This window comes from Bombus huntii, chromosome 7, assembly GCF_024542735.1.
Source record: "Bombus huntii isolate Logan2020A chromosome 7, iyBomHunt1.1, whole genome shotgun sequence".
In the NCBI taxonomy this organism is placed as follows: Eukaryota; Metazoa; Arthropoda; class Insecta; order Hymenoptera; family Apidae; genus Bombus; species Bombus huntii.
The window spans coordinates 14,719,347-14,746,808 of NC_066244.1; the positions used below are offsets into that span (position 1 = coordinate 14,719,347).

Sequence of the window (27,462 nt, forward strand, 5' to 3'; positions counted from 1 at the left end):
TCTAGCTTGAATCGAATATAAATGACGTAGCGATCACATATGAGCCAACGACGTCAGTAGAGGATTAAAAACAACAAAAATGGCAATGGTAAGAATATTGATGATGAAGATGGCTTGCGAGATGTATAAACAGGAAAAGAAGTCGTTCTAGTCGAGTCACGTTTCAGAGAACGGACCTTTCCCTTTTAGCAATGCCAAGTTTTGCGATTGAAATGATATGAATGTCTTAGGGTGGTTGCTTATGGCTTTCTCTCGTGGAATCCAAACGAGGCACCGCGCATTTATTGGTCTAGGGCGTTAGAAGCATGACGGGAAATTGAAGCAGCAATAGTGAATTCAGTGGCCCAGATTACGCTGCTTTGGCTGGTCGTTTTTAATTGAATTCCTTTACAAACGCTATGCTGGCAACTATCGTTTTAATTGTAGCTCATTGTTGAAATAAAATATTAACGAGATATCATGATTACGTATGAATATTAACGTACGAATTTTAATTAATTGGTAGATATTAATGAACGAATTCTAAATTGCAATACACTATTAACTCTGTGGTTTCAAAAATTTCATCAATTCCATTCATATGTGAAATCTGAAACATACGAACACTTCAGATAAAATTTACAATTATTGAACAAAATATAATTTGCCAAATTTAAAAGCAGATCGAATTTATGTTATACTATATAACAATTAGAAAATATTTATTAAAAAATTTCACATGTACTTCTCAAATCAATCACGACCTCCGCAAGATTATAGAATCTCTATTATCGGAAATATTATCAGATTACTCCATTCAATTTCACCAATTGGTTTTCTCCCAACGAATGCTCGTGACACTTACAAGATTAATTTATTGTCAGTCTTAACCCTTAACTGAAGTCCGACTGGAACGAAACAGGAGTTCGCCAGTGGCCCGAAGAAGGAGGCGCTCGAGAACAGATTTTGACCAGGATTAAAGCACGATGGCTGTTAGGCCATTCTCCTAATTGCGAGTCTGTGGCCAATATATTGAGGACAATGCGGTGTATGATCAGTCGATCAAACTCGCCACATTAACCCCTGGATGTACACTATCGTCCACAAATACGCAAAGGCAAATAATTCCTTCTTACATCCACGTGCGTTCGGTATTGATTTCTGAATGCGTTTCAATCTAATCAAACTTGAGTATTCAAATTGGATAATGGTAGTTTTATAAAATGAAACCAAAGTGACCTGTACGATGATGGACAGCGGCTTAGAAATAACAGTAGGGCATCAGGTCATCGCACGATTGACTGACACATTGATAGTATCTTACAGATAATAGTTGTCTATTAGTTACGTAGATACGATAGTCGAGGTCGAAGTACATAATATAGAAAGTTTATAGTGTATCTCTGAGCTAGAGTCGAAGAAGGCAACGTCCATAAAATGGATCAACTTTATTCTCGTTAATTTACAAGCTTTTATATCGTTCAGTTTGTATCTATAGACGGAAGGAATGGAAGGAAACTAGGATAAAGCGATTTGGTTTCAAGTTTCAAGGGGGTGGATTGACGTCTGACTGAGAATTTAATGCTACGTTCGAATCAAACGTAAGGCAGTCGAAGAATGATTATTTCAACAAATTTCCTACTCCTATTGTAAAATTGGAATAATGATAAAAAAAAAGCGGCCTTCTTTGGAATATTCTTGGAAATATATAGTCTGAAAAGTTATACATATTTTCTTTCCATATACAGTCACGAAAGTATTTGAACATTTATGTCTATGTGTATTGTATGTGTTATATAAAACATTGAAAAATCTTATCAACACTGTAATGAGACGCGACTGTCATTATTATGCTGGTAAAATATGAAACTAATCTGAAAAAACGTACATAAAAATTACAAAATACAAACGTTAGCGTTCCCTAAATTCTTTACCAGACTGTAGCAATGAATTAACATAATTTTATTAACTAATTAATACATAATAATTAATTTTATTAGCTAATTATGATCATTTCATTCTAATAAATAGCTCACCCCTGCAATCAATCTTCACAAATATCCCAAAACCAACAATTTTTTGAAATATGTCATTCTTCTAATAATTGAACGACATACATAATAAGCTGAAATTGAAAGAGTACCATTCCGCAGAAAAACGTTATGTACTTTAGGAGCAATATTTCGTAAAATGTTCGTATTTGCTTTGTCTCCTCGTCGAGAGACAAGGAACGAGTCTGTCGTTAATGGTTTCTGTTTTCAGCGGTGAACGTGAACGAGTCGTGCTTCTTCCACGAGCAATGCGAAGCGAGAGTGATACAAACGGAGTGCAGAGACGGACGTTGCATTTGCATCTTCGAGAAGATCCCGGTTACCCAATCTGATGGCTCGATTGTGTGCGTCGGTAAGAGCAGAAACACAGGGAGAAACAGCAAGGAGGAGGGACGCGAGTTTCCGCGTACTTTTTAATGAGATTCCGCACGCGCCCGCTTGCGATGACAACCATTCGTCTCGAGTTAATGGAATACCGACCTAAAATCCTGTAAAGTTCATTAATTCGTCAGCTGGTCTCGCGCGAACAATTAACAGAGCGTGAATAGCGCGAGAAGTGGCGAAGTCGTAGCTTCCGTACCTTTAACGTTTTTATTTTCCCCTTTGACGCGTTGTAAATTAAATTGGACACGTCAGAGCTTAATCGAAAAGTAGCGCAGAAGTGAGTCGCGATCGTTGTATGCATACAAAGCCATAATATTATTCGTTGCTCAAACATGGTGAAGCACATCTGAGTTCTCTTGCACAATAATTTACTAATTAATGATATTGGTAAATTGACAAACTATAGATCGATATTCATAACTAGCGGAATTTCATTAATAATATTAGCTTGTTCACTTCTAATAGTTGTTTCTTTTAAAGAAATCATTATTTCAATTTTTAATGTTTTTCCCCGATGTGCTTTTCACTGTTTCGTTTCTCGTCCTAAGTTATTCTGTCAAAATGTATATTACATAAAGGACAAAAATTGCGGCATGAGTATTACTTAAATAATAGAATCAATTTATCATGTGCGCTATTAGCAATGAATGTGTTAAAATCTTCGTTCCGACCAATTCACATTTCTTAGTAATCTGAGATTAGAGGGCGAGAACATGAGACTACATTTTATAGCGAGATGAACATCTAAGAGAAAATAGATTGTAGTAAATTGCGGTTAACTAAATGCGGTAAAAGTTTTTATCAGTTACTGTCAGGGAAAAAGATGTACAATCGTGTAAAGAATATCTAACTTTAACTAGTGAAAAGATATATACGTCCCAATCAATTATACCAACTTTTATATGAACCGTGAAAGAAAGAGCTCAGAAATTGTTCGACCTCATCGTATCTCTTTATTTTTCTCTTTCATCAAGGCTGCTCAAGTCTCATTGAAATAAACGATGAATTACGTTTTTTGAAAATGAAAGATATGAAATAGAACTTAACTGCGGATGAAAAGATATGAAAAGGAAGGATTGTTAGGGAAAGGTTATTAAGCGAGTGAAATATGTTTTTTACAGCCGAGCAGGTAGAGGAACCCAATCTCCAATATATCGATCCGACGATGATCGGTGTTCTCGTTGGTATGGCCCTCATGTTCATCATCATCTGCGTCGTCCTTAGGCTTTTCAGCAAGTAAGCCATCTATTTGCATATCTTGCACGGTGACTCTCGTCTTTACTAATTCACGTAACGAGATTTTATGACCTACTTCAACCTAGCACTCATGCTTAAAAATGTACCATCCGTATTTAATGCAAATTTGAATGCCTTTTTCATGTCATATCCTTTACACCATGCGCAAAATTTATACCTTGATATGTATATTTATATTAATACATACGTCTACAATTAACACATACACTATACATAGATCTGCAATTAATATACAGCAAAAATTTAATTAACTAGTTAGCTGTTGCGTCTTCTTTAAATAGTGTGTACCTAAAATATGTGGCAAAAAGTAAGCGATGACCAGTACACTCGTCAAACACAGAACATATGTGACTATTACAATATAGAATCAAGTTGTAATGAAATGACTGTTTTATTTTTTAATTTTATTACTGACAGGGCTAAAAACAGCAAACTGGTTAAATTACGATGGTTTAGTTTATACTTTGTTTCAATATCTTTACAATTCGATTCTGTAGATAAGACATTATTAATCTGTCATTCTCATATTTAATTTAATATAGTCAACGATTTTAAATGCTGTCAAAAATGGATTATTAAATGAAGAAATATTTTTGTATCGAAGGATCGCCATCTGAGAAATAAGTAGAAGTAATGTTTCCTGAAAATTTCAATATTCCAGATAACACTTGCTAGTACAGCAAATTGTAACGAATCTATCAATCTTCGTTTCTGCCAGTTACATCTTGTGCCATTTCAATTTTTCAATTTTTGTGTTACATCTGTTCCAGGGCTCGCTGGCGTGAGAACCGTACCATCTTCAATACACCGAACGCCCGTCTGATGAACGTGTCGTTACTGAGGGAGAACAAGCTCCTGCACGCGCAGGAGAGACGCGGTTCAAGGGCGAGCGTACGGGCACCCTCGAGGCAACCCTCGCTGGCCTCCTTACACGCCCACTCGCCGAACGCCTCGCAAGGTGCGAAACACTCTCAGCACTCACAGCACAGAGTGAGCCGTACGGGTTTTTATTCATTCACTTACTAAGCAAGCAACTTGTTATACAGTGTCCCGTTGAAACGAAGCAAGCGACTCTTTTACGCGCCAGTTTATATCGGGTGTTCGATGGAAATCGAGACGCCTCGACGTTTCTGTGGCCTGATCGCAAATTTTAGAAAAGATAAGAGATAAAGGAATACCTACACAATGGAAAACGAGTCGTCTTTACAATTTTCTTCTTCTTGCTCTATATTATTACATTTTATTTTTAGTTTTATTTCTTCCCATTCAGTTCCACGACGATAGTTTTAGAGATTTATGGGTTATTGCAGGTTAAAAGACTCGGGTAAACGTTCTCCACGTTCGCAATTGTCGAACGATCGTGTCTTACAATTAGACACAGTCTAGCCTGCGACTATATAGTTGGCGGTGCTTCATGCTTTCGCAGAGGTACCGCGTGTGTTGCGTGAAATATTCAAGGTAAACATCTGTTCGAGAAATACACGTGTAGAACCAGTTGTTTAGCGAGCATCTCGTACGTAATTCATGAACGGACTTTCTGTTTTTAAAAAATGCAATGACCACGTCAGATGTGTGTAGAGTATAGAAACGATCATTGTTTTCCTGTTTCAATATTCACGATTGTGTAAAGAATATTTTCGCGACTTTTCTTTTCTTTCCCCTTTCTCTCTTTATTATATTTCTTCTTAATCGAATGGTACGCGTTGCACGGTCTGTTCTTTTTTGCTTTTTTTTTTTTCCAATGCGTTCAGCCAGGAATAGAAAGAACGGTAATCGTTTTCTTGGTCCCGATAGTCCTTGCAGGTTGTTGTTTCGAAGTTAAATTAACTTTTGTAATTCTACGAACTAATGAGAGGGTTGGAATGTTCCTCGAGCTAATCAGCTAGCACCAAAAATAGCCATCTTCCAGTATATCGATTTCCGTAGAACATCCCATATATGTATAATATAGATACGAATATTATAAAGTAGGTGACTACCTATTCTTGCCTACTTCTATTCTTTACTTTAGAATCCTTCTACTAAGCTCAGAATCCTTCAGAAATTTTCGCATGTACAATTGCCTGCCAAGAAGATAGATATTTGTTGGTTACTTTGAAATTCAAGGATGCATCGAGATCGATACGTTACAATTCTGGATGCATCGTTTTCAACAATCACATGGAGCTCTTCCTGAAATCTTCCATCGTCTATGTGACACGATAAAAACACAAAAATCATAATCTTTCTTATATTCGCTGTTTTTATATTAGCTTGTTTCAATATGCTATTCGATTTCGTGAAATCATGGGACAATTGTTAAGTGAATTGCATCAAAACTCGTAAGTGAAACTCGAAGGTGAACGATAATGAATAAAATAAAACGAAAGAATAGATTTAAATAAAAACCTATTGATAACCCTTTGGCCGGTTACTAAACGATTATTCGAAACAACCCTCAATTGATTAACCCTTAATTGCTATGTTTTTTATTCGTCGGTCTCGGCCTAATTGTATTTTTTTTACGCCAAAGGATATCTCAAGAACATTGGAAATCCCTTTCGTTTGCTAAAATGAGAACAAGATTGTAATTGCGGGATCGCAACGCGATTAGAGAGATACTAAGAATTGATATTCGATATACATTTTTGAATGAAAATGCGTAAGGTCAAGGGGTTAAACGGTTTGAGAAATCGTCGTAGATCATTAGAAACGATATAACGAGACTGATCTTAAAAGCGCCGTGACAGAACGATGCATCTTAACTCGCCATAATCATGTTCCTCTTTTTTAATGGATTTGACTCTCTTTGCAGTCGACCATCTATAGCAGTAGTCTGTTTAATGATCCCGTCTGTGACCATTGTTCTTGATTATCATGTACCGTGGACCTATGAGGTGCTCTATTGTAAAAAAACTTTTCAAATTGACGCGTCCTTCAAAGAGGGTAAGTTTCGTATTCTTACGAATTCTTTTATTACACCTTTTCTTATAATTCTTACGATGTTATCACATGTTAGCATATGTATGTATATATATGTATATATGTATATATATATATATATATATATATATATATATATATATATATATATATATATATATATATATATATATATATATATATATATATATATATATATATATATATATATATATATATATATATATATATACATATATATATATATATATATACATATATATATGTGTATATATGTGTATATATGTGTGTATATATATATATATATATATATACACATTATATATGTGTGTGTGTATATTTTGTATATAGCCCTTATATTATGGTTACTTACCCTCTTTCGGATACGTCAGAACTTCGAGCCTAGAAGTGTGTGAGTTGTTCTACAAACACAAATAGATCCGAGTCTCCTCTATCTAGCGTTCTCGAGGATCACGACTATAGTTGCTTGCTACAGTAAAAGAACGTTGCTTGCGTATGATGATGATTCTGTCGTAGAGATCGCGATTTCAAAGCCACGATTACGTTTATAGTCTAACTAGTTATTTCCATTATTGGCATACAATGAAGTTCGATAAATTTGTAGATGAAATTGGGAGGGAATAAGAAAACATTCGGACCATTTTATTTCTATTTCTTCGAGTAAATTTATACTCGATTATATTATAAATAATTATTTTTACAATTAAAACGTAGTATTTAGCACGTATAATCGATAGATGATTTTTCTGCGAGGAAAGAAATTTTTTATTTCCTCTGTGTAGTACAAACGGACTAGTTAATAGTATGATACACGAGTTACGACAACTAGAATCGATAAAATAGTATACGCGTGCGTTTCCATTATCGCAAGGAGTTCTGAAGTAGTTTTACAAAACACCGGATCGCATTTGAGAAATGCATCTCGGTTACACGGTAAGATAGATTATCCATTGATTTCACCGTTAATGGTCAATGAAAGCCTCGACGTAATCGGCCGTTTTGTTTTACGAGCAAACGAAGATTTGCCCATGCTGCTATTTTCCTCTCTGAAGATTCATTCACGGTGAAATCGATCGAGTCGAGTTTCACTTCAAACACCTTTACAATTCGAGTTCTCGAGCACTTGTAGAGTTAGACAATTTGCATGCAAACTCGCACAGTGGCGGTTGCAAGCGCAAATATTCATTGGAAGAAAACAATAAACGTTAGAAACGAAGTTACAGTTATTCGCAAAAAGCTTTAAGTTTGATATTTTAACATTTTATGCGGCATTTAACACCGATTATTTAACTCTATTAATGAACATTGAAAAAAGGATGTGCTGCGATCAACTTTCACCCGAAATAGCATTTGAGGGTGAATGAACTACGATGTGATAATAATAAACGAATAAAATAAGATTTAAAAAAACAGATACACAGATATGTAACATTATAGAATTAGTCTATGAAATATAAATAATTTATAAAGTCAAACAAAATTGTAAATGAAATTCTTCTTCTAAAATGGCAAAATAGTATTATACAAGTTCGATTTTCGTTTTAGTTTTTCACATTCAGGAAGGAACCTGTCGAATAGAATTTCCCTGCGAAATATTCCACGTGAAATTTACGACCGCCACTGTAACTCTTTCACGATCGCAACGAAACGAACGCGGTTCTTCATGCTTTCAATTTTATTCCAGCTTTTCGTGTCATGTCAGAGGCATGCGGTCGCGACAAAGCACGCGATACTTTAGCAAGAAAATCTCTGTCACCAGGTTCACGAACAGGATCACGACGTGGAAGTCGCAGCAGTAGTGGAAACGCGTCGGCCGTCTCGACGAAATCGAACAAGTCCCCACCGAATCAACCGAACAACATGACGGAAACCGTATTGGAAAACGTCACCGTAGAAATTCTCGATGCCAAGACGTAGATCCGCTGGAGAACGGAAACACAGCCCTCACGATCATCGTTGCCACGCCATTTTCCTTCCAACGACGATCGCGAGGTCGCCCGCAATGAAAAGATCGTCTTCGAAGCGACTTAAGCAATCTCTTTTTCAGAACGTACAAAACTGTTATCCTATTCACATTTCTAAAATCTATTTTCTATTTCCTCCTTTTTATTCGACACGAAAAGATTCGCTCGTTTGCGTCTTACGTCTGCTGCTTTGGTACAAAATTGTAGAATTATTTATTAACGTGCGTTTGCATACTAGACATTCGTTGTTATTATCGATCATGAAACAAAGTTCAAAGGTAATATCAAAGTTATGTATAATTTGAGAAATCCAGAGAATGTGGGAAACAATATTGCGATTTTTACTAATTGCGAGATAATCATTGTTTAATTTCGGTTTGAGAATGATCGAGTTTGTATTTGCGATTTTGATAAAGCTAGACAAACGTAACACTTATGGTACCGTTAAAAAGGGTTCAACGTTCGAAACATTTTGCATAAGGAAACGCGGATAATCGCGTCGAATTCGCCGTAGAATCTTATCGAGAATCTTATCGAGACGCGTTTGAAATACCGCGAGCAAATTCTCGCAAATAAATTCTCATAGGTCGTTGAGATTTTGTTGCATTTAAGAAAGAAGGCAGGAAATTTAGGGAAGAAGCATAATTCTTTTCTACGAGTAAAGAGGGAAGCTTAGCCTCGCGATTCGTGATTCTATTCGTGAGACGAAGCTTCCTCGTTTTCGGTCTATTCGTTTGCTATTGGTTCGAGTTACAGACGGGTCAACGAAATCTGAAGACGGAACATAGCAAAGACGATGGAAATATCGTGTTTCCACGTTACTCGTCCGGGAAATACGGAGCTTTGCGTCGATTTGCGATGTTTTTCGATGTTTGGACCAAACGAAAACGTACGTTTCGCCATTAATATGGTCACTTATGCTAAAAGGATTCATCGCTTTCAAGCTAAACACTCTCTAGCCGATAGAAACGAATTCGTATTTTATAAACGATACTGTCGAATCTAGTAACACTCGACGCGTTGATCGATCTTTCTAACAAAGTTGTAAACGCCAACTATCGTTTTAGACGAACGCTTAAAAAAAAACGGCGATCCATCGACGATCGCGGAACAACAATCAGCCAAAGTCGATACAGGTCGGCTCGTCCGTGAGAGATAATCTTCGTATCCATCGCGTTCTGTCTTTTATCTCTACTATCTTATTGTATTGTGTATTTTTAATATTACACCAGCGTACAAAGTACTCGATTTTTTCAACGTGAAATGTAACCTTACGCCATATGCTCACACACACACACACACACACATACACACACACATTGACTCTACGTTTTACGATCCACAACGGATAGTTTCTCCAGTAATCGAAATCTTAATTAGAGCTAAAAGATGGAACTCCGGTGTGGTAGTAGCTGCGCTTTATCGTGTGTAGGTATTTCAAATCGTCAGCTGGTCTGATACAAAATCGATACGTGTTATTATCGTACGAAGGAATCGAGGAAGTGTCTGCTGCGGGAAACGCGAGATTATTATCGATGACAAGAGGATCGCCTGTGGATGACTTCCTGGCAGATCCTTTCTGTGAATTACGTATTCCCAACACAAGATATCGACTGACGAAGTACCGATCGTTCATGCCAGAAGAAAGATAGCAATCTCTTCTGGTTTTTCTTTTCGAGAAGCCAACACGAATGGGACCAGACGAAAAGTGTTTGAACCGACATCGTGGGGGTAACGCTACGCATACTTTCTTATATACATAGCGTAGCGAACCAATTAAGCCGCGTGATATTTAAGCATACCATCGAGCAGAAATGTATCTGTTCCTTGATAAACGTGTTTAAAGTAAGGATTAACAAGAAATCGTGCGCGATCATGTTCGTTACGCGTAACAGGAAACGAAGATAACGGTACTTACATGTACGTATTATATACATGGGGGTTACACGTAAGCTCGGCACGGTCGTTTCTCATCACCGTGAGATTCGTAGGCGTTACACCCGTTCACCCACGATCGATTGTTCGTCCGACTTATCCTCATCCCTTATCGCTTCTTATCGAGTGCTCCATACTTTCACATGCTTCTGAACTTTGCGAACGTGTCTTGCTCGATCCATTCTATAGCCGCCTGCCTCGTAAGACAAGCTCTATTCGTTGCTCGAGAAAGAATATTCGTCAAAAATGATAGTAAAAGAACGGTTCGCGTGTTAAAAAAATTTGAAAGGATTAATTTTTTCGCGTCGACTGTTAGTAAGTTTACTATAAGAACAAAGAGATTGAAAAAGAATAGAACGGACGAAATCACCTCGAGAGGCTTCACCTTAGATAGAACACGACCAAACACAAATTGTATGCGTTTACACGACTGTATTAGTTTATTATTAATTGCACCAAACCTCATTATCGAAAGCTAACGTCGATTCACGATGATACTTTATACACGTACAGACACGCTATATCGATATATCTACACACATTGAAATCATCTTTTTTTCTTCCCGAGTAAGTAATGAGAATCATCGATAGTCCGGTACGATTGTATCTCAACAATTTAGTGCCTGCGCTCTCGCGTACATAGTACATATTTACATATAAAAAACAGATGAGATTAATTAAATAAATGAATAAATATATATAAATCTATATATATATATATATATATATACCAATATAAAAGAAGAAGAAAATTATATATACATATATAATACTAGGCTTGGCACTATTTGCACTATTTGTAGATTAATTTTTTGAATGCCTAGCGACTGTATCCACTCTGTGATCTATGTGCAACGTATAGCTAACAGATTCTTCTTGCTATCGTCATTGTTATATTATTGTTAATTATTATGATTATCATTATTCTTAACATTTACAGAAGATAATTCATAGATATTATATAATATCGTGTAAGCTCGACTCGCTTAGTTATTATCGATCCCGCACCTAAAATGTACTCTTGTCTTCTGCACACATAACGTTCAATTTGTATAGCATCCTCGCCGTAAAAGTATCAACTAAATTTAGGGATGTCTTTTTAACGATTAACGCTATCTTAAATCGATCATTTAACGATCATCGATAATGATAACCGAGATTGCGCGATTTAAGCGATAATTGAATTAATGAGCGTATGTGATATTCGTGGGGGATTTAGAATGGAATATAAAAGTTTAAAAACAAAATTAAAAAAAAAATGACAAAAATATGAGAAAAAAATGTGTAAAAAAAGCAGACAAAATAAGAAAGAATGCAGCTGCGTTTTGTGAACAAGAGAGACGAGCAAATGTTTATTAGATAAGGATTTAAGAGGATAACGAGGAGGGATCGATCTGATCCGCAAACGAAATTCGGGGAAGGTTTCAGTTTTCGGATAGAACGTGCCCTCCACTGTTCCATATCTAATTAAGTAACCGAGACTCGATATATCGCGTTCTTTGTATCTCGACGAAATGTCCATTGAAACAATCTTCGATTTATAATACAGCTCTGTGGAAAGTAATCGTTCGCTTGTAAGAATATCTCTAGTATAATAATTAACGCGATTTAGAGCAGTATCGATTAAGATGCTTTTCTCGAGTCGTTAGTTTCCCTCCGCTTTTATGGTAACGAAAACAAAACAAAGGAAAATTAACGAAGAGACAAGCAGTGTGCCTCGTCTTTATCACACAAAGACACTCGCTCACTTTTGTAAAATCTCTTGTATCGTAAAACCATGGAATATCCCGCTCTTCATCGCGCCCTCCGATCCAGAGAAACGTTTCCTACATAGGAAGAGTAAACAATTTTGCTCTGTTTCTCATATAATCGTCGATAACGATCCAAGATATGGAAACTTACGACTAATTAACGTCTTATCCTTCTTTTCTCGTTAAATTCTCTTCTTCCTTCGTATTCTCCTTCCGAATACCTAACGATCAATCAAATCGTTGATTCGTCTCGATTCATTTATCACAGCCGATCGTTTCGATCTATTCCAACAAGAAATCTTCGTTCCTTTGAGAAACATACATTCGTGATTCGACTATATTCGCGAAACGACTATATAAGGAACTTCGAATCAGGGACATCAAACTTAAGGATACAGAGGAAGAGAAACCAGAATCGTTCGGTAAATTGTCCAGTACCATCGATCACATAGGACAGCAAGTCCGTACTTCTTGTAAAGAAGGTCACTTAAGAATCCTCTTGTGATCCTGGATCGATTTTTAATAATAGAATCGTCTGAGAGATCAAGGCAAGCTGTTGTTCCCTGAACTGTCACAGTTTATAGATACACGATACTGTAGAAGAACGTGAAGATAGAAGAACGATACTGTAATCCAAATATGGGGAAGTGTTTGGATTACTTCTCGTTCTCGTGGGACTACGTTGTTCCGAAAATATCGGTTTTTCATGCCCAAACGAACTCTCTGTGACGATACCAACTACATAAGTACTTGTATATGTACTCATCACTATTCAAGTAAATCATCTTATAAAGTTCAACCAGTGACCACTTTTGATATCTTTGTGGATAACTCGATCGACGACGCTATTTTCTTTCGCGTTCGTCGTGTTCAATAGAAACTAACAGAACACTTCGATAAACCGGAAGACGCAACAAGAAACCGACAATTCTTACTGACAACGATGGAACATCCCTAAATCAAAAAATTAGACAATACCTTTGTCGATACTGAATCCGAATCAAATTGATCAGAGATGAAAAGGTCGAAATGAAAGATCGTCGGTCCGCGAGGAACTATCTTCGTCAGTGCTTTGTCGAAATACAATATACATGCATATATAATAAATATATAAAACGTCCTTAGGAAACGATCTTTCAACCGAGACTTTCGTGATTTTGTAAGAATTTCTTGTTACACAGCCTTGCCTGCGTAACCCTTTCGTATCCAACACAATTTATCCGATTGTATTATAAACGATCGTTCAATGAATATCGTTAAGGTCCAGTATTCATTTCTTCTGAACATTAGTAATATTATTGTAACGAATTAATGTAATCACCAGCACCGCCTGCTTTTAAGGGACTACGTAGCGTGTACGCACGTTTGAGCTTCTGTAGAATTACATATATTAAGGATAAGCTTAGAAGTTTCGTCTGATCGCATTTTGTGCTTAAATTCAATGATCCGTCTCTTAATGTTCGATTACTATGATCGTTGGACGGTTCGCGATGAAGAAATGTTGTGATTCGACTTAGAGTAAATAACGTAAAAAAAAAAAGAAAAAGAAAGAATTATTATATACTCGTCTCGAGATATTTATATACATATGGTATACAGGTACACAAACACGATATAGTCGTAAAATGTAGGTCTCGCTTCTCGATTACAAAAAGAAAAAAAATAAGTAAAATCATGTAAAAATAAAAATTAAGCTCTACACGATTACATGCTACGTTGTAAAACACTAAGAGTATTTAAAATGCAGGATTTCTAGATAGCAAAGTGGAATCTTACAGAGACGTAACTTTTCAGAGATTATAACGTAATATCGTTCGACGCAGATGTTAGATGAAACTCACGCGAGAAACTTTTAATTAGCGATTAGGTACATATTGTAGAATTTCCTAGTTACTGCGCGTGGATGGGTGCGGGTAAAAAACGAGTATGCGAGTCTCTCATTTTTCGATTTTCAATATTTTATAATGTCTGGTATGTAACGAAAGTGGATATTGTTAAATTTTTGGCAATATACTACTCACACTATTTTACTAGCGGCTTAGCCTACCTTGTAACCTTTATATTATACATTTCATATTATAGCTTGTAATGGATAAATTAATAATCTATAACAATTGTATTTGAAACTTAATTATATTCTGACTCTTTGAATTCGTTTTAATAAAATCTTAATACACTGTACAAATCGTAGACTCGTTTTCTTCCTCAAACAGGAGTGACAAACATTTTTCTATTCTTTCTATTCTTTTCTATTTTTTTTTTTTTTTATACAAACAATGTCCAGAATTTTATATGAAAATTTAATTAATACAACTTTCTGGATATTACTCTCCATACTTCTAAAAGTACTTTTGAAATTACCCATATAAATATTTACAAAGTCATAAATACTGTACATTAATTAGAAATTTTATTTATAAGAATTTTTGGCCCTCCAATCGAGGAATTCATCGAAATCGACTTCGTCTTCGCTGGATACATCTTCATCTGTATTTTTTTGTTTTCTGTCAGTAGCTTGCACCTGTTCCTTACGTTTTACAAGATCCATTACCCTAGCAAAATAATACTTCGTTTATTCAGTATAGTCTGTATTGAGTCAATTAAATTCACTATGATTTAAATTACCTAGACCAATGTCTTATTTGTTCCTCTATTTCATCTAATTGTCTTTCTGTTGTTGCTTCTTCTTGGTCATCTGCAATAATTTGTGCAGACTGTGCCGCTTCCTCTTTAATTTCTTTCTGGAACTTTTCCCATTCCTCTTCTATAGGATTTTTATATTCTACGTTACGCACCTAAAAATCCCCATATAAATTACTCGACTTAACATTATATTACTACAGAAAATTCTTATACAATGATCTTACTTTAGCATCTAGAACTGGATCATCAAAAAATCCTTCTGGAAGTGGTGGTTGATTTGTATCTTTGCTTCTCTCTTTTTCTTTTTCCTCCTCTACTTCTACATTTTTCAAATCTTTTTCATGTACAGGTTCTTTATCATTCTCAGATTGTTGTGTTATTATAGGAGTACTTGATGGTATAGTACAATTGACTTGTTTAGGATTATCAAAGAAATCTGATGGTAAACTTGACAGAACTTGTGCTGACTGTGCAGAATTTTTTAATATACCCTTTATTTTCTTATTTGTTGATGATTCTTGTAAAGGAGATGTAGGCCTTTTACACGTTTGAGCCTTTGTAGGATTTGTTTCTAGTTTTGTTTTCTTTGCTAATATGATATTTTCCTTATGAGTCTTTGAGTTTAAATGTACTGGCCAAACTGCCTCGCTGCGTACAATGGTTTTGCATAAAATACACATAAGTTGTCCTGCATCTGTATATGTGTTTACCATGGTTAAGGATTCTTCAAAAATATTTTAGTCTCTAAAATGTTATTTTTTTATGCAAAATATACTTAAATTTTATTACTCTTAAATATATAGAATATTAACGAAATTTTGTTATTATAAAACAAAAATTAAAACAATCTAATGCAAAACGAAATATATAGAAAAAACTTTATATTAAAATATATAAAACCGCAATAAAAAGGATATTTTGCCAGCGGCGATTCAATTTTTTTAACCACTCCTATTTTCCTTTTGTGTTCACTCATAGCTTTACGTAAGTCATCTTGTGTTAATTTTCTTTTGAGTGACATTTTCAGAAATAAATTACGCTCTTAAGTAACAAACACAACTCACAATGTTTAGGTTATGTTTTGTACGCTTCTTGTTAGGTATCTGTAGCTCCTCTATTGTCAAGTTTCAAAATTAACTAACATTAATTGATGCAATCAAAATAATTTCTAAAGTACGTCTAGTAGAGAGAATTATTTTTATATATTTATAACCTTTTCTCGTTGTAGAGTAGTATTATTAAATAAAAGAGTATATTTTATAACTGTTGTGTTTTATAATTTTTATAATTCTTAAAAAATTATTTATTCAGAAAAATTTATTCATAGCATTAAGCTTTCTCTTTATCGCTATAATATCCAATATTATCAATAATTCTTTTAAATTTAATTATAAGATACGAGGTGGAAAATTGTGGCATAACGCAACAGATTAAACATGGAGAATGATATTTCTGTACCATGTGTCAATCACGATCCATTGACTGTAGTCGGATCTTGCAAATTATGTTCCAGAGAATTGACTAATGCAGAATTGTTATCAATAGTAATCAAATGTGCCAATTTTGTAGCAATAAAACACAAGGATCAGAGGAGAAAGGATGAAAACGAAACACCATATATAAATCACCCAATAGGTTTGTAAATTTTTAAAAACAAGTTCGTTTTATAAAACAAATATCAAACAAAACAAGTATATAATCATAATTTTAAATTATAACATGCTGTGAAAATATTTTTTAGGAGTAGCAAATATTTTGGTACAAGAAGGCAATATTCATGATCCTGTTGTAATTATAGCAGCTCTTTTACATGATACTGTAGAAGATACTGATACTACATTTGAAGAGATAGAAACTCAATTTGGTACAGAGGTTCGTAACATTGTTAAGGAACTAACCGATGATAAAAGCTTACCAAAAGTGGAACGTAAAAGATTACAAATAGAGAATGCCCCTAAATGCAGTCACAAAGCTAAATTGGTAAAGCTAGCAGATAAATTGTATAATTTAAGAGATCTTCAAAAAGCTATACCAGTTGGTTGGTCAGAAGATAGAGTAAAAGAATACTTTAAGGTAATGAAAGACTCATTTAAGGTAAATATTAATCAATTCTGTAAAAAATATTAATTACAGTGGGCCAAAGCTGTGGTTGATGGATGTCGCAGAACTAATTTTAATCTAGAAAGAGAGCTAGATCTAATATTTGCAAAGAAGGTATCCCAAGATAGAGAAAGTTGTACATGTAAAAGGCCATTGATATCATAATGTTAATGTTTTATTAAAACAATAATTTTGAAATTGAACATTGCAAAATGTAAAAAAAGGTAAAAATATATTTGAAGCATTAAATATTACATAATATTACGTGATATTTAGAAAGATAATGAAAGTTTTTATATTAGATATATTTTTTACTAACATTCAAATTTTATAAGATATATGAAAGATCTTGTAATGATATTCTATATATCTTATACATACATACAAGTCATTCTTAACCAAATAATGTTTCCAGTAAATATATTTTAATTTCCTAATTTTTATTATATTTTTCATAGAACCACATCATATATTTTGCTAATGCTTCTACTTCCTCCACAGTAACAGCGTTATACACAGATGCTCGAATTCCACCTACTAATCTGTAATTAAATATTATTAGGCTTAATTTAAAAGATAATAAAACAACAATGTGTGTGTGCGTGTGCGTGTAAAACATAGTTCGTATAATTTTTAACGTATATATATTATATATACAAGGTTTATTTTCTACTTGTACTGACCTGTGACCTTTCAATTGAAGCATTCCACGTGCGCTCGCACCAGATAGAAACTCTTTTTCTAATTGTTCATCATTTTTGCCTATCCTAAATGGCACATTCATTCTACTCCTTACGTCGGATTTAACTGGACATGAATAGAAACCATTTGATTTGTTGATCACGTCGTATATCTTTTGACTCTTTGCAATTGCCAGTTTCTCCATCCCCTCAACACCACCGTGTTCTTTGATCCATTTGAAAACTAGCCCAACTACGTATATTCTAAAAATCAATATAAATTGGCAATAGAAATTTAATATATTTTCTTATTTATATACAAAATTCATTATTATAGATATACTTACTGAAATACCGGTGGTGTATTGTGTATAGAGTTATCAGCTGCTATAACATTAAAATCGAACATTATTGGACAGAACTTCGAAGCATGACCGAGAACATCATCTCTCACTATCACGAGAGTCACACCAGCCGGACCGATGTTTTTCTGTGCGCCAGCAAATATTACAGCAAACTGAAAGATATATTATAATAATTAATTAATCGGTATTATGATAATTGATCTACTCGTTGTTATAATCAATATTTATCAGGATAAATATTATGTACTTTCGAAACGTCGAAAGGTCTTGTAAGTATATTCGACGACATATCAACGACCAGTGGTACTCCATTCGTTTCAGGGATATAATTAAACTCGATTCCTTAAATAATGAAATACTTTCTGATTATTCACGTTGAAGCTATTGTCTTGAGTTTTTGTATTATTATTTAGTTACCGTGAATTGTTTCGTTTGCACAATAGTAAACATAAGACGCATTGGGATCCAGGTTCCAAGTAGATGGGTCAGGAACTTCCGTGTATTTCGTTGTTGGTGGCAAGACCAAATTCACTTTGCCATACTTGGCCGCTTCTTTTGCCGCTTTGGCCGACCACGTGCCTCGAAAATTGAATTTACATTAAAATACAAGAAACTATCTACCTTTATTTTTAGATAGTGATTATTATATCTATTATTGATATTGGTAGGTTGTATATTTTATAGCACAGAACAATGCTTAAAAATTTACCAGTTACTAAGTAGTCTGCGGTATCAGTTGCCATCATATTTAAAGGAACAGCGGCAAATATACCTGTTCCACCCCCTTGCATAAACAGGATTTTATAATTATCGGGTACATGTCTGTAAAATTTAAACCATTCATTATTTCGTTTAGAAACATGTATCAACGCTAGAAGTTACTCATAGATGCTTTCTAATATTACTCGGGACTGATTAACGAGAGCCATTGTTCAGAAGAAAATTATATTTCTTATATTTTCATAACAACTTACAGTATTTCTCGCAACGTTGCTTGTGCATTTTCAATAACGCTTTTGAACTCAGCTGATCTATGACTCAATTCCAAAATACTGATTTGAGTATTACCATAGGCGAGCAATTCTTGTTGTACTTGTTTTAATACCTGCAAAAGAAACATACCGTTACACAGTGTAATTTATTCGTGATGAAGAGAGACAAGAATATAAACGAAACAATTAATCTTGAAAGGAAAAAATACCTCATGTTGACATGTATAAATTAATTTAATATTTATTATCATTGATATTGACGATATTAAACGTGCGTGATAACGGAAGAAATAAATTTGATTAATTCTAATCCAACGAATTAATAAGTCGTGTAATATATATAATAAAAGTATTACCAAATTGCTTCTAATATCTTACACGAATGAGTACATGGAACTAAAAATAATCCTAATTGTAAAAAGCATTTCAAAAACAGTTTGACAAGAAATATTAAGTGAATGATATTGAAGATTATAATATTTATGTAAACGTTAATTAATACACACAAGCCTATAGAAATAAAAAAAAAAAGAGAAATATCTTCATCTTTTGTAAATCATATTTCTATTTCTATAACTCATCTCTTCCTATTGTCTATGAACTAATATTTACATAATGTCTTTATTTTAAAAAATGAACAAAAAGTAAAATTACAAGATTAAAAATAATAGGCTCGATTAAAATATGTAATAATTTCAGCGTTACCTGTTCCGGAAGTTTGCCTGGCCCGGCACCAAAATTAATAACTTTGTTCTCTGAAATATTGGTCTGATTACTCATTGCGAGATGTACTGCTTTACTCGAAGGCTGATATGGAAATACTGAACTGGATTTTATACAGAAAGTGGTTTGAATTCTCCGTGCCTTGTTATCTAAGGACTTTGGTAGATTTATCGCACTAAATTATCGCTATTTACGTTGTGTAGTCACTTTTTACAGCACTTTAAGATGTTATACACCAAAAATTATTGATTTCTAAACACTCTGGACAATCATAGATCGTTATAAATCGAAGCCTTTTCTTTTTCGTTGCATCACTTCCTTGTACTTTCTCTTTACACTTTTCTGTTTTCTTTGAAACTACTTTATGAGACTGACTGCTGTGAATTCTTAAAATTTATTTAGGTAAAGATAAGATAAATAAACCGTGTCAATACTGACCATTGTATGCACACATTGATATGTTGCTTTATTTTGCTTTGTGCGTTGCGTGAAGATCTGGTCAACGGGTCTTTATGAGCAAAGAATGCGGATTTAGACCTTAATGATTTGTTGTTTTATAATGATATGATTACTAAAGTTCAAACGAAGCTGCGGAAATGTATTAAAACTAATGTTAAAGGTTTGATCACTATTTTTCAATAATTGTATCCTGAAGAGATAGTAATGATTTAAACAATTTTTGTCCTTCCTTGAATCTGTACATGTATCTTTTTTATCACGTAAAAATATTATATTAGTATCTGTTACAAAATAGAGTAGAACTAATATAACAATTACACTTCCATAAATGAAACAATATTATAATATATTTTGTGTTCTTTAAAGATTATATTCCTCTGATAAATCTACTAATGCCCCCAGCAATGTTTTATCTACCGATTACGAAACTGACTTATATGACTAACACGTGATTAGATTCAGATTTTGTGGTTATTAACACGTTCGTCGCCACGTCGTACATATTTATGTGACGGGTATGCTTCTGTGGGGGCCCTGTCACCAACATATGGTGACGCTTTCTTGTTCGAATTAACACGTTCGTCGCCTAGCGTGTTTCACAAATATGTGCGACGTGGCGACGAACGTGTTAAATATAGGATACTATATATGGAATATACAACATAAAAATACCAAAAACATATTATACCATACTTTTTATTAATTTATATTCTGGATAATATATTACATTATGCTATATCGCGTGGTATTTGTTAAAACGTTCCAAACACATTTGCGGTGATTTTGGACACTTCGAACAATAGTTGTGAACTCCGTTATCACTACTCTCCTCACTTTCAAATATGTTTTCACACTGTTTACTGAACATTTTGAGGATGAAAGAATCACTGATATACGTCTCACAAGTATGCTTCTCGATTAAATGAAAGATCTGAGATATCTGCCATGAGATCCCTCGGAATACTCTAGCTGGAAAGCTTATCGCTTTCTCCACTTCAGAACTAAATAATCTTTTCTTTACAATGAATCAAAGGCGATAAACAATGAATTCCCGCTTGTCGCTCTATTTACGTTTTGCATACCGGCGGTTGGATTTTTGGGCCCCTCAGAAAACTTAGCCGAATCACGTTGGGTGACGAACGTGTTAATACAAAATATTAATACGATCACTTAACGGAATTTCTTTTATTTCACTTTTATTACAAATATCTCTCACAATATATAATTCATAACATACATAAAATTGAAATAGATAATCCCAAAAATTTTGATTTTGATCATACATCATAAATGATAAAGTTCCTGGGATAAACATATATATATATATATATATATATATATATATATATATATATATATATATATATATATATGTTTATCCCAGGAACTTTATCATTTATGATGTATGATCAATATATATATATATATATATATATATATATATATATATATATATATATATATATATATATATATATATATATATATAAGTGTGTGTGTGTGTGTGTGTGTGTGTGTGTGTGTGTGTGTGTGTGTGTGTGTGTGTGTGTGTGTACATACAGGGTGGTTGGTAACAGGTGGTACAAGCGGAAAGGGGATGATTCTACGCGAAAAAGGAAGTCGAAAATATATATATATATATATTTTTTTTAATTTTTCCATCGAGACAACGCTCTACAGTGAAAGCGAAAATTCAAAGTCGATTTTCTCGAAAACAAAGCCTCAAACGAAAAATTATTATTCTATATTTTCGACTTCTTTTTTCGCGTAGAACCACCCCCTTTCCGCCTGTACCGCCAGATACCAACCACCCTGTATATGGAACATAAATCTTGTAAAAATATTAATATATACCGCGCTTGACATCAGGCAATAATATCAAGCAATAATATTTAAACAATACATACATGTTTAGATGGCTTTCACAATATGGCTTTCCCATAGAGCAGGAGGCTTATTACAAAATTCACGTCATAAATGTAACTTTCTTCAACTTCCTAAAGCAAAAATTATAAGTGTCCACTCAGGAATACCCAACATATTGAAACACTTAAATAATACAAATTTCATATTTGGGTATTACATATTTCTAAGAATTTAACACTACCATGCTTACCATGCTTTCATTAGCATGCTTCAAATGACTTTATATTGAAATTATTTGTATGGTATGATATGCATTTCCTTATCACCCTTTATTTTTCTTTCTCCTTCTGCAGAAGAGTTAAGGCTATTTGTATCCTCCCTATATTTGTCTATTATACATCCTACATACTTTCACAAATAACAAAAAGTAGCAAGGACAAATATAACTTCAATGTATACAGTCATCACAATGAAATGTCAATCACCTTTTGCAGATCTAAAATATTAAACGTGAAACGATGATCTTAATTTAGAATAGATTATAGATACACAATCTGCTGGTTTCTTCCTTTCTTAGCAATGATCTGTTCCATTGTCAAACAAGTATTTCCTTCAGTAGCCGGATGAAATGCAAATTTATATTGTATTATGCTTATCATTATACTGCAAGTACTTTGAATTACTGAAATTGCAGAACCATTTCCTGTTATTGAATGCAAAACATACAGCACGAACACGTTTTCCATTATCAAAAAACGCCATACAAATGTCTCATCCATTGTATTAAAGTGATAAGAGATAGACACAGCACCAGACCTGTAGCTCATAATACGACAAGTTGCACCAGTTTCTCAATTTTCCCCAATTATATTCAATGTTTACAATAATCATCCTTCATATAAAATTGTTACCTTTATCCAAAGCATACCACCTCTCTCCCCCTCTTTAAAAATACGACCTTTTTCATCTTAATGTCTCCCAAAAACGGATTTAGCAGAAAGTATACGACATCTATAACGATCCAATTAGAAACTACCAGAGCATGTGTATTTTAAGCGGACCTTTAAACGTCGATTAAACGCGTTCTCTATCCAAGCCTGGCTGAAACATAATTACTCATACCCCCAGTAATCCGTCTCTAAGTGATTCCAATCAACGTACCATGTAAACACGAATCCAACGCGTTCCAGGAATAGGATCAACTGCCTGTAGTTGTTTAGCTGTACATGACGAGTATAATTATTTCGGGTACTCTTGCAGTACAAAACAGACACCCAAACGACAATATTTCAACGCAAAAATATTTAAAACAATAGTTATAAAAGCGTAATACTTAATACCGCGCTTGACATCAGATATAAGCAAAAATAAATTTCTTCAAACAAATTTCAAGTTAAATCTTTAGCTTGTGTAATTATATCAAACTTGTTCAATTAACAATGAGCAATTTCCATCGTGTTTTGACAACTGACTCATCAATGATGTATTTCCTTGGAATTGGAAAAGGAATGTGCATAATTTTGTCCTTCGTCAACACTCAAAATATTATCTACATGCTATACTTAGGGATTCAATTTTATAATACGTTGCCTCATTTTCCCATCACTGCTTTCCTATTATCAGTCACTTGAACTGTAATATAAACCAGTCTTTTATTTCCATTACTATTCTGCGTACCATTTATCAGGAACAATACATTTTATTTGTTAATCTAATAACATGCGAAGTTCCTCATTTGTCCCAACATCAATCAATGGATAAGTGAATTGAAATCTGTGAAAATAAGTATCTAGTAATACGACTTCCAAACCGACGTAATTATTGCAATGATTGTTAAATTTCAAAACAATTTCCTATCCATATTAAACATATTACGTATATGTGCATGTCTATTATTTCGATTAGTTGCTCTACTTGCGGTAGTTCGCCATTCTGGATCATCTAGACTCAACAAAGATGCATTCAATTTACTCCATACCTCAAAAAGCTCTTATTATCAGCTTGGTCAACTTTGAACAAGGAATATTAATAAGCCAGAGTAACTCGCATACAACCATATTTTTTTTTTTTTTTTTTTTTTTTTTTTTTTTTTTTACGTGGAGAAATCCTCATGGACACTCTGCTGTTGCAGTAATTGCGTAACAGCAGAGTAGTGTCGGACTCTTACCGACTAAAACTCCACGATGACCACCCTACGCGTATGACAGGGGTGCTCCAGGATCCTCTTATGAATTAACTTCAGTTGCACCCCCTTCACGCGTTCTCTTGTTCTAGCCAGTCCTAATATTTCCTGACTATTGAATTGGCGTTAGGGGGGGCCATTACCCCTAGCGCTGTCTCTCCTTATTGATATTCACCGGAGGCTTGCCTTGTGTGCTTCGACAACTCGCATACAACCTGGTGGTACAAGCTATGAAAAAACTTTTCCGGACATGAGAAAACACATTTGCACAGATAACGAACAAAAGGGATTAGAGCTCACCAAATAAGATTTGCTACAATTTGCTGTAGTTCGTCACAATAAGCCTATGAGTATCGCGCGTCAGACGATTTTCGAATTAGTTGATGCTTGGATGTTCAAGATACGGAAGCGCGGAGTGATGAGACGTTTATGTACAACTTGATCATGGTGCAATCCATTCGTCAGCCAGAAAACTTCATGTACGATTTTCTAAAAACAAAGACTTTCCGTCCCTTCTTTATCCCGTACCAATCCTCTCTCGTCGTTCCTTATCTCATACACAGACAGGCCAAATAATATTGCCGATGACGGCCAACAGCCTGGGTACATGTACGGGTCTCTTGCCTGCGACAGAATTTTGTTATGTGTAGTGTGCTGGGCAGAAAAGCATTTTTGGCATTAATATGAACTAGAAGATTGCAGAAAAATTGTAAACATTTTCCAAATTTTATTAATTTCATTTTATTTCTTAAAGTCTACGAAACTGTTAATCAACATTAAGCAAATATACAAAATCTTGACGTTCAGAATAATAGAGCGAATATTTTAAACGATACTACTAAATCTACAAGCTAAAATGTACTATACAAATTTTCTTTAAACTATAAGACATACAAAGTATATATTTCTGAAAATAAAAAATATCGAATCGAACACTCTTCGAACATATTTCGAACGCTCATTATTACGTATATTACCAAACCAATACATATAATATAATATATAAACCAAACCAATGAAAGGCGCAGAGATTGGAGAACATGGGGTCCCCGAGCGTGCGGTACGTTTCAGCATCGTTGCGAACACCAACTCCCTCCGCTTGTCCCAATGCCATCTCGAACGGTGAGACTGCAAACAAAAAATATCCATATATACATCAAGATAGTAATGCGATTTCTATTCCTGCAGCACCGACGTAACACACGGTGCTCCATAATCGCTCGAGATTTCATATAGTTGTTGAAATCTCTACGCATTTGGTAGATAAAACGTTGCGAGAAATCCTCTTGTCAAAGTAGTCACAGTTAGGTCTTCCAAACCTAATCGCTTGCATTTTTCCCGCTACCTCAGCGTTGTAACGGTACTTTTATTTCTGCCAACTTAGACATGAAATCGTCTAAACTGCTCAATTCAGGACACGATGGCTCTTCTTCCCCGGGATTCTGTTGAGACGATCCCGGATTTTCCGTGTCTTCACCATTGTAGAGTTCATAATTTGTATAATTTACCTTCTTCAAGCATTGTTTTTTAAGATCCTCCCATTTTGAGGCTGTTGATAATCGCCGGATGCGTAAATCATTTTCAGCTTTGGAAAGAGCGCACGTCAGCATTGCTTCAATCCGTAAATCGCGTCTGCGGTTTCGGCGACACTTTGATTGTTTGCGGCGAACTTTGTTAATCCAAGTTACTAACCGTTCAGTTTCACTTGGCTTGTCGGCGTTCGGTTTTGGAAGTCTCTCCTTTGTCTTCGTCATGCTTTCTTAACTATTTCACCTAATTATTGAATAAGTAAAATGTATACTAACTTGTATCCGGCTAGTGTTTGTCGTAGAACAAAACAGAAGAGATTCACACAACTGCACACAAAGGATTTGAAACCACCGAGCAAAACACCCTCCTCACAGCAAAGTCGTAAGATGACTGAAGGAAGCCTACGCTGCTCGTCTAAAATCCGCTTTCTATACCCCCACCCCTGTCTTTATGACGTAGTCTTACGCGCGAAAATGGAAACTAGTTCTGTGTAAAATCTTACGTCGACCTTACATTCTTAGAATTTTTGAAAAATACTTTAATCCAATTAATTTTTAAATATATGTGCGACAATTTTAATGCTAAATTTTATATATTTTGTACATTATATTAAAATTCTTCATTTACAGGAAATAATCAATAGCGTACGAAAATGTACTGCGGTTAATTCTAACCAACCGCGTGCCCCATTTTGTAAACGTCATTTCCGGTACACGTATTATTTGGCACGTACATTAATGTTAATGCAAAAATCATTATTCCAATGATTTTAAGTTACATACATAATAAATAAAGTAGGCTGTAGACTATGAAATTCGTATGAAATAAGCAGAGAATAGTAACTAAATAAATGTATACAGGGTGGTTGTAACAGCCGATACAAGCGGCAAGGGGGTGATCCTACGCGAAAAAGGATGTCGAAAATATGGAATAAAAATTTTTTTTTAATTTTTTTTTTTTTTTTTTTTTTATTTTTCCATCGGGACAACTATCTACAGTGAAATCCGTTATAACGAGACGTGATAAAGTGCACGCGTACCGAGCGAAAATTCAAAGTCGATTTTCTCGAAAACAAAGCCTCAAACGAAAAATTTTTATTGTATATTTTCGACTTCTTTTTTCGCGTAGAACCACCCCCTGTCCGCTTGTACCGCCAGTTACCAACCACCCTGTATATGGAACATAAATCTTGTAAAAATATTAATATGTCGGATTACGATTCGAATTTTGGGCGCGCGACGACTCTTCATGTGGACTAGCCATCGTTTCACAAAGCCGAGATTTTATTTACACGTATATACAGGTCTATCACTAAGCTTAACAAATAATAAGTACAACTAATAATAAGTCTAACAAACACTAAGCCTAATGAATAATACGATCTACGAATAATTAAATTAAATAATACTATTAGCAATGTTTGAGTTCAAACGAATCCACGGTCACCGGGATAACTCCTTACTAAGCGAAACTAACTTAGACGCAAATGCGATCGTCGAAAATGCTCGATGTATCACTCTCCAAGGCAATCGCAAGAATGCCAGCCTCATGGAGATTTTTCTCCCTGTACGATTGCATTTTGTTTTCTATACCCGTTTGGAAGCATCGAGAAGGTTCCAAACGCCGTTGCTAGGCACACTCGTTGGAAGCATCGAGAA

General features: G+C 34.5%; 4 protein-coding genes and 1 long non-coding RNA gene across 19 annotated transcripts in view; 2 read left to right on the forward strand and 3 right to left on the reverse strand.

Annotated features, from left to right (window-relative positions):
- LOC126867866 (uncharacterized) overlaps window positions 1-13,810 on the forward strand; it is a 47,703-nt gene extending 33,893 nt beyond the window's left edge. For 2 of the 10 annotated variants that reach the window (XM_050622892.1, XM_050622891.1), the window contains 4 exons: window positions 2,242-2,382; window positions 3,536-3,650; window positions 4,442-4,629; window positions 8,299-13,810. In XM_050622892.1, the coding sequence (XP_050478849.1) occupies window positions 2,242-2,382; window positions 3,536-3,650; window positions 4,442-4,629; window positions 8,299-8,531 (677 nt within the window). In that variant the 3' untranslated portion in view covers window positions 8,532-13,810. Of the gene's footprint in view, window positions 1-2,241; window positions 2,383-3,535; window positions 3,651-4,441; window positions 4,698-4,717; window positions 5,130-6,465; window positions 6,599-8,298 lie in introns of those variants that run through there. The other 8 variants (XR_007690442.1, XR_007690443.1, XR_007690446.1 and 5 more) reach the window with 8 other exon arrangements.
- A 568-nt stretch (window positions 13,811-14,378) lies between these two features.
- LOC126867869 (zinc finger protein 830) lies at window positions 14,379-15,928 on the reverse strand. Its single transcript, XM_050622897.1, has 4 exons — window positions 15,825-15,928; window positions 15,132-15,609; window positions 14,890-15,059; window positions 14,379-14,816 (listed from the first exon to the last, which is right to left on the reverse strand). Exons 1-4 carry the CDS (start codon window positions 15,926-15,928, stop codon window positions 14,675-14,677), a joined length of 894 nt encoding a protein of 297 aa, XP_050478854.1. The 3' UTR covers window positions 14,379-14,674.
- Window positions 15,929-16,319: 391 nt separating this feature from the next.
- On the forward strand, window positions 16,320-17,278 carry LOC126867868 (guanosine-3',5'-bis(diphosphate) 3'-pyrophosphohydrolase MESH1). The gene is made up of 3 exons (XM_050622896.1): window positions 16,320-16,542; window positions 16,649-16,980; window positions 17,041-17,278. The coding sequence occupies exons 1-3, from the start codon at window positions 16,344-16,346 to the stop codon at window positions 17,170-17,172; spliced, it is 663 nt and encodes a 220-aa protein (XP_050478853.1). The 5' UTR covers window positions 16,320-16,343; the 3' UTR covers window positions 17,173-17,278.
- LOC126867865 (probable phosphoserine aminotransferase) lies at window positions 17,223-20,811 on the reverse strand. Its single transcript, XM_050622890.1, has 8 exons — window positions 19,750-20,811; window positions 19,027-19,157; window positions 18,762-18,874; window positions 18,470-18,631; window positions 18,300-18,394; window positions 18,035-18,204; window positions 17,691-17,951; window positions 17,223-17,549 (listed from the first exon to the last, which is right to left on the reverse strand). The coding sequence occupies exons 1-8, from the start codon at window positions 19,822-19,824 to the stop codon at window positions 17,441-17,443; spliced, it is 1,116 nt and encodes a 371-aa protein (XP_050478847.1). The 5' UTR covers window positions 19,825-20,811; the 3' UTR covers window positions 17,223-17,440.
- Window positions 20,812-22,129: 1,318 nt separating this feature from the next.
- On the reverse strand, window positions 22,130-27,335 carry LOC126867944 (uncharacterized). Of its 6 annotated transcripts, none has more exons than XR_007690473.1 (3): window positions 26,080-27,332; window positions 22,578-25,402; window positions 22,130-22,439 (listed from the first exon to the last, which is right to left on the reverse strand). It is a non-coding gene; the product is annotated as an uncharacterized LOC126867944 (long non-coding RNA). The 6 variants fall into 6 exon arrangements; XR_007690472.1 differs by having other exon boundaries at window positions 22,135-22,223; window positions 22,343-25,402; window positions 26,080-27,335; XR_007690471.1 differs by lacking the exon at window positions 22,130-22,439 and having other exon boundaries at window positions 23,479-24,033; window positions 24,260-25,402; window positions 26,080-27,329.
- Between the last annotated feature and the right edge of the window lie 127 nt (window positions 27,336-27,462).